Here is a 16,831-nt window from a genome sequence, read left to right on the forward strand (position 1 = left end):
CGTCTGCTGAGTGTGACTGGTAACAGTGATGGTCTTGTCTCCTTACTGGGATTCCCTGAGAGAGGAATGTCTCCCTCCTGCCTGACTGCAGCAGCTGATCTGTTCAGGGCCGCAGGGGATGATGGGACGTTACAGAAACCTGCCGCTTTCCTACGCAAATTCCCTCAAATCTGCAAGCAACAAGGACATGACATCATTTGATATTTCTGCACGGAGAACTCACTTGCTCCCCTTGAATTGTCATGTTGCTGTTCACTGTACCAGCTTGGATGTTTCTGGAATCGTTGCTTGTTTTGTTTTGTCGGTGTTTCAGCTAAATCCTCGAGGAATACAAGGGAACAAACTCATCAATTTTCATTTTCAGGTGGTTCCAAGAGCCAATACCTTCTGCTTTGATTAGGTAAAACACAAAAAGCCCTGGCTCATGCATTCAGCTGACTAGTGGAACTCAAACTGTATTTTTCATCCCCTCTTCTTTGCCCGCTGGGCACCCGTCTGGCAAAACCAGACTGCACACCTCCCCCCGTTGAACGTGGCAAGTTTTAAAATTTTTAATGTCATCGTTTTTATTACTATCATTGTAATTTCTCATCATTTCGTCTTTGCACAAAAAAACAAACAAACAAATAATACATTTTTCAGGAGTTGATCACCCCTCCCAACCCCCAATCCCACCACTACAGTTACAGTTTGCTCAAAACACATTTAAAATCAATGTAAATTACAGCAATGTAAAACGAAATAATGTAAAATAAAATCAACCCTGAAAAGAGATAATAATATAACAGCAACAGCCAGAATAATTAGAATCCAATACCCAGCACCTTAATACAATGATCAACTTTTTAAAGAAAAAAAAAATCTTGACGTATTAAAAACTTAAAGAAAAAAAAAACGACAGTGTGTCATTGTGATAGAAAGAAAGAAACAAAAAGTGTTAAGTTAGGTACATCCTGCTTGACGGGACTTGCACTTGTGACCCATCCTTGTCCTGATCACCCCTTTCTCTAACCCCCGGTGTGTCCCGAACTTTTTTCCGTTTTGACTTTTTTTTTTTGTCATTATTTTTCCTATCTCCATAATCAGCCAGCACTTTCCACGCCGGCTTCAAGAAACTGGAGCAATGTGCATTAACACACACACACAGAGTGAGAGAGAGAGAGTGAAAGAGAGAGAGAGAGAGAGAGAGGAAGTGAGGCTCGACCTGTCCAGGTTGTGGTCTGGTTTTGTATGTGTGCTCTGATATGACAACATTTATTAAACAGCCTGAGGATAATAATGCAGAGATAAAAAAAAAAAAAAAAAAAAGTCTCTCCTTGCCTGTCCTGCTTTTCTTTCTTTCCTTCTCTGCCTCGCCAAATGTCTCTCTCTCTCTCTCTCTCTCTCTCTCTCCCTCTCAGTTTCAAGCCATTCTGGACCGGTAAGGCCTTTAAAAAAACATAAAAGTAGATAAAAATAGAAACAATGGCCAAAAGTGAACAAGCAGTAGTCATCACCGCCACCACTACCTCAACCATCATTATACATCTCCAGGTCTCCTGGGGTCACTGATCTGTGTGTGTGTGTGTGTGTTTGTGTGTGTGGGTGTTTGTGTAAAAGGTGCACTACACCAAAAGGCAGCAATGATATGATCCGACACAACCGTTTAGCCCCACCCACCCCTCCCGTTCAAATCTGTACAAACCCAAAATTTTAAGTGACACAAAAATATAATATTATCAAATCAAAAGTAGAAGAGAAAATAATTCACCATTCATTGTTGTTGCTTTTTTTTCTTCTTTTAGTTTTCCAGTGATCTGTAAGATACTCACGCACACACACTTTTTTTCTTTTTTTATAAATACTCCAAAGATAGCTTGTTGTGTGTTTTTTTTTTTTCTCTTTGGGAACACATGAGAGATGGGGGAGGAGGAAGAGGAGTGGGGGAGGGGTATGGGTGAGGAAAAGGGGATGGGGGAGGAAGGGGGGTTAGAAAGAGGAGGAGGAGGAGAAGATCTGGGAAATCCATCGTTTCCAAGCATCAGGGTTGACATTCTGTGTATGAAGGCATGATGCCACCCAAAACATAATTTAAAAAAAAAAAAAAAGACAAAAAAAAAATCAACACTTTTCATTCTCATTTCATTTATGTGCTGACGTAAGCGACGAAAACAAAAACCTAAATTTCAATTCTTCAAAAGAAAGGCAACATAAAATCCGTCGACAGCCCCATCCGTCCGTCCGTCCGTCCTTCCCTCCCTCCCTCCCTCCCCATGTCCCATATCCCCCTCTTTTCCAGTGCACAACTCTTTTTAAAAGCAATCAGCGATAAAAGAGGAAGAAAGAAAAGAAAAAGAAAAGTACAATAACCACCAGTGCGGACTAAAGGTGCAGTCCGCAGGATCGACAACATCAAGTCGAACTGGCCCGGGACTGGATGGCGGGAGCGCTGAGAGGGACAGAATTAAAAACTTAAAAAAAAAATAAAAGAGGGAGTGAAGAGGAGAGCAAGAGATGGATGTGTATGTGCTGGGTTCAGTTTGAAGTTAGCAGGAAAGGGGGGGTGGGGGAAGTGTGTGTGTGTGTGTGTGTGTGTGTGTGTGTGCATGTGTGTAGGGGGGTGGTGGAGTGTTGTGTGTGTGTGTGTGTTTGTGGGGGAGGATCTCAAACAGGTTAATTTTAGGGGGGTTGGGGGCGGAGGGTCCTTTTACCAGCAACAGCTGAACAACCGGAACCAGTTGATCATTTCCTGGAAGAGTTTGTCCTTTCAATCCATCTGGTGTGTGTGTGTGTGTGTGTGTGTGTGATATATGGGGCTTCAGCGACGACAGTCCTGGCTCAGTCCGAGTCCGCTCAGTTTAGGAAGAGAAACAACAAGCTCACAGAGACGAGAAACGTCCTCCAAATTCAACCAAAACTCCTCGGAAGGAGTTCCTCCAGCAAAATCAGGCTCCGTATTTGGGACCTTTTTACAAAGCATCCCGAAGAGACTCAGAGCAAGTTAAAGTCTTTTTTTTTGTTTGTTTTTTTAGGAGGTCCTGTGCTCTCTTTCTCTCTACCCTACATCCTCTTATCTCTCCATCCTCGCAACCCTTCCCCAAAACCCCCAGAACCCTGGTATAGCAGAACCGTGCCAAGAAACTGAATAAATAGCAGGAAGTGACAAGAGTGGTCAAAGTGATCAAAGTGTGACTCCTTTAAAACAGCGAGAGCAGGTTGGACATGCAGAGAGTGGAACGTCTAAAGTAGAACGTGACAAAAAAAAAAAAAAAACCCCGCAGGGAGAGAGAGAGAGAGAGGACCCCGGTCTCTCGTGTGTCTGCAGTACTTCACAACTCGGAGGAAACTGACGAGTTTCTGATCCCAGGGCCTCAGGAACTGAAAGAAGAAAAACTTCTAGAAAAGGAACATTTTCTAGTGAACCGACAGCCCTACTTCAGAACCTTCTGTAGACGTCACCAACTTGTTTTGTGGGTTTTTTTGTTTATGTTTTTTTTTTTTTTAAAGTGACCCCATCCCTTCTCTCATCTCCACCCCTCACCTGTGCCTACAATACTTTCCCAGACGGCCCTGCCCATCCCCCAATCCAGCCTTCCTCAATCCAGCATCATCATCCTGACAATCCCACCTGGCCAGCTGCGACCCTTACGCTCGTTCCTCTTGGTAACTCTCACTCCCTCCACCCCCCCCACCCTCCCCACCCGCTGGTCTCCACCCCTCTTAATCTCATCTCTCCCGTCTTTCTCCTCCCCTGCGCTCACAGTTTGAGCTCGTTGGCGATCTTGGAGGCGATGTTCTTGAAGGCAATTGATGTGCCCGAGATCCTCTTGAAGCGTACGCCGTTGAGGGAGAGGCGGGGCAGCTTGCACACCTCCATCTCCCACTGGACGAAGTCGTCACGCGCCGGGTTGCCCGACACGCACAGCAGCATGTAGCGCTCGCGCAGCTCGTACTCGCAGCTGTTGGAGTCGAGCACCTTGCGGATCTCACGCATCATCTCCGAGGGCTCCATGGACGACGTGGTCTTCATGGACCAGGTGAAGCGCAGAGAGCGTGGCTTGGACGAGTCCTTCTGGCCGGCAATGGCCGGAGGTGTGCCAGTACCGCCTGGGAGGGAGGAAGAGAGGGAGAGGAGAGTAATGAGAGGTTACATGATGAAAGAGTTGGAGACGACAGAAGGGAGGAGGAGAGGGGGGGCAAGGAGTGGAGAAAGGCATGAGGAAAGAGCAGGAGGAGAAAGAGTAGGATAAAAGTGGAGTGATGAGAGTTAGAAAGGAGAGAAATGAGGAAAGAGGAGGGAGAGGATGAGAGAATAATAGCAGGGAAGAGTGAGGAGAGAGAGGAGAGGAAAGGATAAAAGTGATGGTGGAGGAGCACAGGCAAAAAACGGAGTGGATCAGAAGGCAAAAGAAGGGACAAGAAAGAGGAAGGAAGGGAAGTGAATGAGGAGAAAGAACGAAACAAAAAGGAAGAAGACAGCAGACAAGTGAGGGTAGAAAAAAAGGTGAGAAAATGCATGAGCCGGGAACAACAAGAACAGAGCAACAACAGAGATAAAGTGGGGTTGAGAGGGTTTTTCCAATTCAAAACAAACAAAAAAAAAAAAAGCACAAAAACGGATGTTCGGTAATTGATTACCTTTTAACATCTTGATTAATTTTAAAAATTCACTGGTATAAAATACTTTTGAAAAAATAACATCCGGTAGCTAACCTGTCTCATGTCTTCCACTCATTTAACTCTAGTAGTGCAATACCTTAATGATGAAGCTGTAATATATGATAGGATAAAGGCAGAGGAACTGGTAGCCTATTATTTTGCTTTAGATTTAACCTGATGACACTGGTGAGGTGTGTGTATATTTACACTATTTCTGTTTGCTATTATTTGATACATTTATGTGTATGATAATTGGCTGAAAAAAAATCTCTGAGGGGCAAATAAAACGTACCCAATCCTATCCTAATTAATGTCAACTGGATAGTATAATTTTGTATAATCATGATGAACATCAGTGTGTAAGACTGATAAATGACTTCAATGCTGCTCTTAATTAATGTAAGTTTGTCTTTGTAAAAGATCCAAGGAATGGGCAAGTGTGGCAATATGTGCAACACGGCTCATGAGATACTCTTGGATGCCATTTTTATGAATGAACTCCCGCCTCGATGCCCTCCTTTTATTAATTCATTCATTTTGAATCTGACATGGCAGAATTACATCAGAATCAGAAATACTTTATTGATCCCCAAAGGGAAATTGGGTAATATGAGCCCAAGTTAAGATAAATAACACAAAACAGTTCAGAATGAGGCCCATAGTCATGTTTATTCTGCTAACTGGTCAATTTCTCCAAATTAAATGCAGCGTACCAGTGTTACCAGATCCTGGTGAGGAGTTGTTCTCGTCGTTGTTGGAGGAGGAGGAGAGAACGCCACCGGATGTCTTGTCCGACTTGTCCACTGTGCTGCTCAGCATGGACCTGGATGAAGGGATGGAGGGGATGAGGAGAGGGAGGGACCGAGCGAGGGTAAAGAGAAGGTGGGAGGGTTTGGAGAGGTGAAATGAGAGAAGATGAGAGAGTGAGGAGGAAGAGTTGAACAAAGAGAAAAAGTGTAAGAATCGAGCAGGGAGAATTTAGAAATTTTTAAAAGTAGAGAGAAGAAAAAGGAGGGGAAACAACAGAGAGGAAGAGTTGAGAGGAAGAGGGAGACGATGAGGATGTGGAAATGAAGACAAAGAGCAAAATTTTAAAGTACCCCAGTGTGTGTTTGTGAATGCATCACTTAGGTTTAGCTGTGTTTGAGCGTATGTATGCGTGTGTGCATTATGCATGTTTCAAGTCTACTTGCACACAAACACACACTTGGGTACTGGAAGATTTTTGTTCCCCACACACACCACCATGCACGTCAGCCTACCCACCGACACACTCACTCACTGGAATGCCGTCATTCGCTTCCAGTCTTATCTCCCATCCCCTGATTGGTTAAAACTTAGGCATTAGCATCAGCACCAACCAATTACATCCCAATTAAGTCCACCTCTCCCAGCCACTCACAACAAGCACGGGTCAGATATCATCTACTGATTGGGTCTGCTCTACTGATTGGCAGGCGGTATGGGTTGAGTCTGAGATTTTGTAGATTGTTTTTGTTTCAGAGTCTGGTCTGTGTCTCACCTGCTCCCCTCATCTCGACCCTCTCCCTCATACGGACTCCTCGAGAAAAATCAACACAAGTTTAGTCTTTGAGGGCTAGGGACGACATTTAACTCGACAACAGATAGTGCCACTTAATCAGCGAGCTGAGCACAGTCGTGCCACTTTCCATGCCCGCCTGACAGTTCCAATCCAAGCACATTGACTCTGATGTTGAATATCAAATGAGTTCCACTCAGGTTTTCAAGAATCTGCTCCAATTTCATTCCAGACGTCTGAACAAGGCCACCTGCTACTACACCATCCACAATGCACTGCACTGGATGGCTGCATTACTACGGCAACTGCTTCATGCCCCAGTGCCAGTCCACTCTGTGCAGCCACTTCATCACAGCTCACCCATAGAGCAGGAATTCACTGCTATACAGTCAGGTCAACACATGACTGAAGAGCAGGGTAAAATGCCATGGATCTGACAGGAGGTAATGGTCATGGAAACCACAGAATGGCTTACAACAAAATTGAACGCTCTGGACCAGAATGGAGCGGTCTGGATCAAAAGGGAGTGATTGTCAACCGTTTACAACATAATACAATAAAGTGAATAGCTCAGAGGCAAGTGGAACAATTTTTGCCAGGGATACGTTAGGAGTGGTTTGGACTGGACTGAATGGTTTAAAGAAAGAATGGAACAGCTTTGAACAATATGGAATGACATGGGCCAAAACTGAATGGCTTGAAACAGAATGGAATGGGTAGCAAAATGGAAAATGTGGAACACTGTGAAGCGACCTAAATTTAAAATGCAATAATTTGGAACACAATAGGATGGGTAATTTAGAACCATATGCAATGGCTTTGAAACAAACGAAATGAGCGTTTTGGAATCAGATGGAATAGTCTGAAACCAAACGGAATGGTCTGGACCAGAGAGAACTGATCTCGATCAAAATGGAACTGGTTACAAACCAATACAATAAAGTGAATATACAACGGAACGGCCTGGGATAAAAAGGAGCGGTTTGGAACTAAACTGAACCTTTCACTTGGACAAAAATTCAATGGCTAGGTATGGAATGGAATGGAATGGATTGTAGCAAAATAGAGTATCTGCGACAAAGTAAAGGGGCTTGAATTGAAATGCAACACTTGGAACACAATCGAATGGCTTGAATGTAACAGAATGGGCATTTAAGAACGAAATGTAATGGTTTAGAACAGAGTGGAATGGTTTGGAACAGAGTAAATATTCTGGAACAGAGTGGAATGGTTTGGAACAGAATGGAATGAGTATTTTGGAACAGAGTGGAATGGTTTGGAACAGAATGGTCAGAATGGCATGTTGAGGGCAGGTCCTGTGGCTAAAGGAGGCTAGGAACATTTATAGTCCCACCACCGGGGTTAAAGGCTGGTTTTATTAGTAACAATGGACCTACAACACAAGCTAACTGCTTATGACACACATATATACAGACACACACACACTCACTCACTCACTGACAGACCAACTCTCACAACCTGAACACAACGTACAGGCAAACACACAAATATTCTCACTCACACAGACAGATGACACAGAAAACAGACAAAAACAAACTTGAGAGAAAAGAAGCACAAAGACATGAGGACATGACAACAACAGCAACAGCTTGACAGTAACAATCAAAAGCTGACATGCAGACATTGAGGGGGAAAAAATATGACAGACATAACAAATTCAACAATTTCTACTCTTGCATTCATTCAACTGAGGGAAAACACACATTTCCAGTTTTGCCCCATAAAGAAAATAATGAGAAATAAATCCTCCTGCAACAGAAACATGGTTAACATACATCATTAAATGGCATGTGTTAAGAGATGACAAGGTAGTTTGATGAACAGGTGAAATGCTGAGTTCACTTGTGCCATTTTGCATGCCTAGTATGATTTATTTGAACATGGAGATGGGATGCAAAATGACTACCACAATATCGCCACTGAGGGACACTGTGGCATCAAGTGAAAACACTGAGAGAGTATGACCTGGTGCCACATACATATACCTTATCTACATATTTGGTGAGCATGTCTACAGTCCACTACATGAATCTCAAAGCATATGACTTCAACATAAATATATACCTATGTAAACAGCCCAACTGATTCAATTAAGTATATGTTACATTTAAATATAGAGGTAAATTACTCTCCCTCACTTCAATAATAAATCCCCCCTGTACTCACATAACAGTGCAGAAAAATTTGTGGTAGTTTATCATGGACCTGTGATATTGAGATGCTGTTACATATTCTAACCACCAGGTGGAGTAGTAATCCATGTTTAAAAGAAAAACTGCTCTACCTGCTGGTAGAAAGTAGCAAGCACACTTGATGGTGTGCCAAGGCCTTTTGTGTATGTGTGTAAAATGTGTTTTCAAGTGTGTACATACATTTAGATCATCAGCACATTTAGCATGTGCTTATATGCACATAAGTGTCAATGTGAAAAAGGCCTTCGTTTGTCTAGGTATGAGTATCTGGGTGTGCGTCAATGTATGCAAATAGGAAAGCAAGAATATGAAATGGTCCATTTGTGTGTGTGTGTGTGTGTGTGTGTGTGTGTGTGTGTGTGTGTGTGTGTGTCCACAGCATAAAGGTCTTTTCCAGCCAGAGTAGGTCAAAGCCATCCAGTACTGTTGCTGCTGCTGTTAGAGAGAGCCAGTGCCAGAGTGGAAAACAGCGATGGAAGAATGAAAAGAGTGCAGCTTCCAGAAAAAGTGCAGCCTGAGAAACACTGCAAACCCCATCCCTCCTGCATCCTGTCCTCCTCTCTACCTCCATCCAAAACAGACCAACAAAAAAAAAAAAAAAAAAACAGCCAGGCTGGTTCGTCCTCTTAAGAAATAAATGTATACTTCCCTCAAATAAAATAATTCTGTTTGTAATGCTAATGAGATTGTTTCCAGCAACCCAAGAACAAAGGTCTTGGGCCTGAAGTCTGAGAAACCAGAAGGGTGAGATGGGTAATTGTTAGGGCTTGGTAGATGGCGTTAGGCCAGAATAACGGTTAGCAATGTTATATAACCCTGGGATGTAGGTTGTCCTCAAGGTGACACAAAAAGCTGAACAGGATAATGACACTTGATCAAAACGTCTGCCCAAACTGAAAACTCCCCCCATCCTTGTGCATCATCAATAGCACCGAACACTAGGTGTTTTTCTCTGTTGCTTCCTTTCTCTCATATCCTTTCCAACTCATCTTTACTGTGACGTATGGGGGAATTATGGGACTTAGGATGAAGACATCGCCTTATGAGAAGATCTTTTAATTTTGAGAAATTCACCACCAGTGTTTAATATTAGATCAAAACATCTTGAGTCAGCTCTCAAGTAGGACATTACCTGTTTTTGAAGCTGGGGCTGCAATGGGTTAAAAGGGGGGGGGGGGAGCAGCTTGATCTATTGCACTATTAAGATTTGACCTAAATCTAGGACGCTACCGGGGTATGACCTCACACACGCTACCTGGTAAATTAATGGAAAGAGGGGGTGAGGGAGGGAGGGGGTGGGAGGGAGGAGGACTGGGATTGATGGAGGAACGGAGAGAAAGGGGGTGAGGTGTTATTGTGCCGCATCATGATGGAGTGAGTGAGCGAGTGAGTCAGTGAGTGAGGGGAAGTTAGTAAAAAAAATGGGCCAAAACACGGCACTCAAAACCAAAAGGCTCAAAAAATGGGGCCAACCACAGAAAAAAAGGGAGAGAAAAGATAGGGCATAGGGATCAAGGCACAAGGGAAGATTTCAACAAAAAGCTGCACGAAACACCAAAAAAGGAAGAAAATATATATACATATATATATATTTAAAATATATATGAAGAGAGGATATATAAATCAAGGGGTTATATATTTAACGTTGGGGATATTGCCTACCTTCTCGGAAACCTGAACGAGAGATTTCTACAAAAACAAAAAGAGGGATAAAGAAAGAAAGAAAGAAAGAGAAAAAAGAAAATGTATGCATAAACGTATATACTGATGACTGATTACTGTGAGAGACAAGCTGCCCCCATCAAGAGCAGACTTTGAAACCAAGAACCACAAAGTAAACTGCCTAGAAAACTAAGAAAAAAAAAAAAAAAAAAAGGTTCTCAGCATGAACAAACCCCACTTGGGATTCAAGCAGCATTCAAAAGTAATGACAAAAAGAAAAAGAAAAAAGAAGCTTTTCTCAGTGTTATTACAGTCCATCTTGCATAGAGTTTCAATCTGATGAATGGAGAGAGTTTACATGTGGAGAAAGTGTTTACGAGTCAGAGGAATTAATGGCCTGAATGTGTGAATAGATATCATTAGGTACACAGCAAAACACCTTGGAGGGATTTAAGAGGCTCTGTGGGGAAATTCCATTAAGAGTGCCTGAGATGGATCGCTCCATCACACACACACAACGGTCCTGGCAGACCTGAGTGATCCTGGAAAGAAGCGGAGGTTTGTGGGGTGAAATGGTCAAATGTGCCAAAATGAAAAAGCATAGTTTAATCAACACAATCTATCCTCCTCTTGCATGCGCTCACACACACACACTCACACACTTTAAAGAGTTGAGCGCAGGTTGAGAAACAACTTAATCTTTAACGCAGGTTGGGAAACTTAATCTCTCACACGGCACTGACTGCAAACACACCTATGTGTGTGAAGGACGAGAAACGTCACTCTGCAGTCCAAGCTGTGTTGAGGTTATGTGATATATTAATAAAACACTTCACTCACTGCGTGCGTGTTTGTCTTCGATCAAGCTGTACCCCTGCAATATGATCACTCTGTCTCTGCCACCTCTACTTCCTACCAGTAAGCCAGACTGGTCTGTGTGTGTGTGTGTGTGTGTGTGTGTGTGTGTGTGTGTGCATGTGTGTGTCAAGGTGTCCCCACTAGCAGTATTTATAGTTGAGGGAAAAGTGATATCTCCGGTGTAACCATGGATACTGTCGCCACGGAGCTATCTCTGAGTGGGAGGCCTGGAGAGTGACTGTCTGTGCCTGTGCCTTCTCCTCCACACACACACACACACACACACACACACACACAGCAACTATACACCAACACCCACGCATGCAGGCAGACACTTGATCATTCTCAATTTCTGCCTGTCTTCCACATAAAAACACCAAAAACATAACCGTACTTGAACATTCAGAGGCAAAAAACACACACTAAATCATTCTCTCCCTCTGTCTTTCCCTCCCTGTCTGTCTCATGTGCACAGATAAACACACACACACTTCATTGCTCGTATTCATAATGAACCCCCGGGGCTGCCCGATGAGTCAGAGGGAGTGATGCCACCAAGACTTAAACCTGATGACGAAAATCTCTACCTTACCTGCTCTCTCTCTCTCTCTCTCTGTATATGTGCGAGTGTGTCCTGTCGTTGCTCACTTGCCCGCTCCTCTCTCCCTCCCATCTTGAAAGCCTCACTTCCTGTCCTACTCCTCCACATGTCAACCTTTTGCTCTCTGTCAGCTCCGTCCTTCCTCCGTGCTCTGACCGGCGCCTCCCACCCTCTTCCTCTCATCTGGTAAACAGTCCGAGCAGCCCAGTCGGCCAGCCCGCTACACCTCTCTCCTTCTGTCCATCTCTGTCATTCCTGACTCGCCTGCTAATGGCCATGATGTGGCAGTGCCCCTCACCAGAATAGCCACCACAATGAATTTTATTCTAGTGACACTATTACTCACTGTAATTCATCATTATTATCCAGGCTAACAATTGCCTATCTGCCTATAACCTACTTAGCTATGATGATTTATGTTTGGTGATGTTACTCATCACAATGTATTTGTTTACTTTTACACGGACAATGCACATTAATCCACATTACAAAAGGAAATGTAAATGTGCCAGAGCTGGCAAAAATGGCTTGACTAATTTTCATCTGCAGTCCCTGTAAAACAATTAAAATGTCAACGTGTAAGAGCCACTGAGAATCAGTGACAAAGGCACAAGTCATCATAAACAGCTATCATAAATATGGCACATATTGAACATCTTGACTATTTTCAATACATTATGACACTTCATCTATTATCATAACCTTTATTCATTGCCTGCCATTAACATTACTGCCTGTTATAAATATTTCTCAGCAGGGTTAACCAACATAATCATCACTGTAATGCTCGTTCAGCACTGCTTCCTGCTCAAAGGCCTCGAGTGGGTGAACATGACAATAATGAAAACTCAATGGTCATTGTGGCAATATGTCTTCTATACTGACTGCATTTGTACATGAATGGAAATAATTTCCATACTTTTCTGTGAAAGTGCAGTATCAGCTGATAAAAACAGCTATCCACTCCCTTTTCCAGATGTCACCAGTTACTGATGTCAATGTGAGGTGATATGGTTGTCATGGCTTGCCATTTAAATAGCCATGATGCCCTCTACATCCTTTTTATTACTACATTTACTCAGCAATGGTAGATCATCACAGCCAGGAAATTGCCACCACTTCCAGAGAAAATTGCTTTTATTACAACCAGGTATCCATATGAAAGCTGCTTCAGTGCTGCAACCTGCACTAGACTGAAGTCTGGGACCAAAACTGGACCAGACGTGGAACCAAAACCAAAATTATTCCTCAATCACCGCTGCTCCACACAAAATTATAGGGAAGACACAGCTGTGCCCTTCCTCTCCCTTTTCTACTCTCACCAGAGTTACAGATTGGAAAGAGCCTGGTGAACTTAGTGATAGGGATGAGAGCGGCCCCTGCAGAGGAATACTTTAAAAAAAAAAGAAAAGAAAAAAAAAAAAAAAGCGATGACATGGACATATGTTGTTCCAGAGAGGGAATGAACACATAAAAGAACTTGTAATAAACAACTAGTAATTTTCTCTTTCAAGATGATGTACTTCTACAGAGAAAAACCTCACTACATGCAAAAAGTTAAATTTATTCTTGTGTTACAAAGTAGCTGGATGAATAAATGGAGCACCAGTCTCAACGTCATATCTATGATGAGCTGTTCATTACAGTTTGGGCATTTTGCTGACGTTTCTGTCCAGAATGAAAAAGAGGAGTAATTCTGAATCACTTCTCCTCCTACACCTCCCACCACCCTTGCACATGGAGGTGAACTCATAGTCTGCCATTTTTCTCCTCCTACCCACCTCCTATTACTTTTCCTAATGCTACTCCCCTTCTCTGTCTCCTTTCTATTTATTAATCCACTTTTCCTCCCTCTCCTCCCCTGCACTCACCTGCGTACAAACTTGGAGGTGAACTTGCTGAAGATTCCTGTGGCGCCGTGTGTCCTCCGGGCCTGGCTGTTGCCGTGCGAAAGCGACGGGGAGGCGGGCCCGCCAGGGTAGGCGGAGCCCTGCTGGTCCCTGGCCCCCCGCTGCTGGCCTGCGTGGAACGTGCTGCGGATACCCACCCCTCGGGAGAAGTTGGTGCGGTCCGTCACGGCGGCGCTGCTGATGTTGTGGGCCGATGGAGAGGCGCCGGGTGCCCGCTGAGGTGGAGCACTATGGGGAGGAAATGGGAGACAGAGGAGGAAAATGGAGGGAGGGATGTGGGGAAAGGAGTGGAAGGGGTACACGAAGAGAGAGGTCATTGAGAAAAAGCCCAAAGAGGGGAAAATAAGCACAGACAATTTGGGAGAAGAGGACAGGATGATTGGAAAAAGGAAGAAAAGAGAAAGGTAAAGAAAGTGAAGATGTGGGTGGGGTGGGGGTGATAAAGAAACGGAAAAAAGGATGAAGGTAGAGGGAGGAGAGACAGTGGCAGGGGAATATAGGTGATTAAACTATTAAAAGAAATGAATTCCTCCTGATGGAACTTACCTTAAAGCTAAGTCATATACATTATGAATGTTTCTTTTCAGTGCCTGCGAGCACTGATGTTTCATATAATCCCTAAAGTCATCCAAGTCAATATTTAGGGGCAGATCAGGTCAATGATACACACACGCACACACACACACACACACACACACACACACACACACACACACACACACACACACACACACACACACACACACACACACACACACACACACACAGTTAATCCTCTTAGCCTTGGCCATACTGTAAAGCATCACAGCCCGCTCATTCTCTCTCTCACACATAAAAACACAAATGCACTGTCACTCTTCGTTGCAGTATAAGCTTGCACTTGTATTTCAAGTGCATGTGTCTGTGTGTGCATGTGCATCTTTGGTGCACCTGGCGGTAGCAGACCTGCACCAAAGGAAAAAGACGAAAGCACAAACACCAAACACACACACGCACACAAACAGGCAGACAAAAGGGAGCGAATCGAGAAAAATAAAAATGTCCACATGGGCAATCCACTCAACACGCTACAAACAAAAAGAACAGAGAGGCTTTTCAATCAAGTCTCCAGTGCAACAGTGTGATGAAGAGCTTAAACATATCCCCTAATTTCAAGTGAATGCATTGAACTTGTTCACTGATGACAAAAAGGCCAGCACTGCACACACAAATCAACACAAACAGCACACACAGGCCTTCTACGGATACAGAGGCAAGGAGAGAAAAGCTGGATCAGGCAGATTAGGGGATGAGTGTGAGCATATCAAGTGTTGAATGTGATTGTCTTTTGGCAGCATGGAAACAGAGGCAGGTTTTGCCAGGGATCCATAAAACTTTTGCAAGGATTCTCAGTGTCGGCTAAAAATTTTTTAGGAAAAGGAAGAGTGACCACAAATATGGGCCCTGCCTTCTGCCCTGTCTTGCTAAAGCTCAGGTTTTGGTATTTTTCAACCAACCCAGGCTGTGCAGACATTTCAATACCTATCATTTTTCAACTGTACACACTGCTTTAGTGGCAAGACATTTACAACTTTGCTGCAGCTTCTTGCTACCCTTCAACATGACCTTTGATAACAGGAAACTCATAGTAAAGTCAAACTTCAACACTGAAATAATGGTTGCCCGCGATGCTTTCTAACAAGTCTTATGTAGGTTTTTACGAAAATACATTGCCACACACAAACACCATTTTGCTGCTAACTCAGCTAATGCTGTATTCACCTGAACTTGTGCCTTGGAATTTGTCTTGTAAATTTCTGTTTTGTGACAACATGGTATTGATGGTCTCAACTCAAAATAAATAAATGCTTACAAATACAAGAATCTGAATTTTCTGTTATGGGAAAAGAAAAGCGCATCAATCACTGTGAACACGATGTTGTTGCAGGTTAAACATACAAACATACAGGCAATGCATTATTATAAATACTATCGAACCTATTAAAAAGCACTATTTGCAGCCATTTTTTGGGTGGACAATTTCAATATGTATTTGACTGTGCTGTGAGATTCCTGTTCTCAAAAAGGACATTAATGAAGCTACAACAGTGCAGCAAGCTTCTCCTCACTCAAGTTAGCTCTGTGCACTGTAATAAATGATAGGTATCAAAATTTTTAATTTCTACAGACTAGACTGAAAAATACCAAACCTATACTTTTAAAATTTGTGTAAATTATTCTGAGGCACTGGTGTGATGAATAACGTACAGAGTATCACTGAGTCACACACAAACACGTACAACTGTGCATGAATACGAGGAGGAAGGTATTCATTTGCCTAAAATGTTGAAAATGTTTTTGAATTGGAGTTTAATTGACTTAAAGGAATTCTATAGTATTTCGGACAAAACACCCTTTTTCCAACTTACCCAGAGTGAGACAAGATGTTTGTTTTCTATGTGTAGCATTTCGGGTTAGCTTAGCATAAAGACTTAAAGTCTATAGGAGCCATTAGCCAGTTGTGTCAAAGTGAAACTACAACCTTACAGCATCTTCACAGCTGTCTCATTTACACAGTGTGTGATGTGGATTTGACACTGCAATCACTGCCATGGATGGAAGGATAAATGTGTTCAACTGCTCCAGCTCCACAATCTAACTTCCCCTGAAACTGAACTCGTTTTTTTTTTATAAAAAACAATTCCAAGATGTGTATTTCATATACACATGATACACTGTGTAAATCAGACAGCTTCAGAGTTGCTGTAAGGTTAGGGTTAGTGAAATTTCACTTGCATGGAGCTAGGCTAATGACTCCCATAGACTTCAAGTCTTTATGCTAGGCTAACACAAAATGCTACCCATAGGAACGGAGCCACCATCTTATCTCAGTCTGGGAAAGTTGGAAAAGGGGCATTTAGAGTATTTGGAATTATTTGGAAAGTGACCTTGTAAAAGGTGTTTTCAGGGGCAGGGCTACATGCTGGATAAAAGAGGGATGGACGGGGCATTAAGGGCACAGACTGTGTGCTGAGAAGAGGTGCCTGTTCCTCACTCAGGTTACAGTCTGAGAGTTGGAGCGGTACCTTCTGTCCAGCGTTCCCAACCAGGTTCTGAACAGCCCAAGCTCACTGCTGAACGACGCATGCAACAGAACAAGACTTCAACATAGAGCAGACAAAACCACATACAGGCAGAGGGCCACCTTGATATCTCCAATGGGGGAAACATTTAAATGTCATAATGGGGGAAAGTGGCACTTCAGCTCACCCTCAAAAACTAAATCACAAGACCTTGATAAAGGTAGACAGATGGGCAGTTTTTAGGGTAGCTGAAGGACGTATTTAGAAACTTTCTGCCCCATACTGTGTCAAATTACTGGCGGGAAAAGAGATGACTAAAACTCAAAATATCAAAGTAGCCCTTGAAA

At 43.1% G+C, this 16,831-nt stretch overlaps 1 protein-coding gene across 8 annotated transcripts in view; it reads right to left on the reverse strand.

Moving 5' to 3' along the window:
- Positions 1–1,766: 1,766 nt before the first annotated feature.
- The window catches only part of mark2b (MAP/microtubule affinity-regulating kinase 2b), a 57,634-nt gene continuing 42,569 nt past the window's right edge, over positions 1,767–16,831 (reverse strand). For 3 of the 8 annotated variants that reach the window (XM_030076740.1, XM_030076744.1, XM_030076736.1), the window contains 5 exons: positions 13,384–13,650; positions 10,054–10,080; positions 6,161–6,199; positions 5,352–5,461; positions 1,767–4,086 (listed from right to left, as the gene is read on the reverse strand). In XM_030076740.1, the coding sequence (XP_029932600.1) occupies positions 3,737–4,086; positions 5,352–5,461; positions 6,161–6,199; positions 10,054–10,080; positions 13,384–13,650 (793 nt within the window). In that variant the 3' untranslated portion in view covers positions 1,767–3,736. The remainder of the gene's footprint in view (positions 4,087–5,351; positions 5,462–6,160; positions 6,200–10,053; positions 10,081–13,383; positions 13,651–16,831) is intronic. The other 5 variants (XM_030076737.1, XM_030076739.1, XM_030076738.1 and 2 more) reach the window with 5 other exon arrangements.

Source organism: Myripristis murdjan, chromosome 18 (genome assembly GCF_902150065.1).
Source record: "Myripristis murdjan chromosome 18, fMyrMur1.1, whole genome shotgun sequence".
Lineage (NCBI taxonomy): Eukaryota > Metazoa > Chordata > Actinopteri > Holocentriformes > Holocentridae > Myripristis > Myripristis murdjan.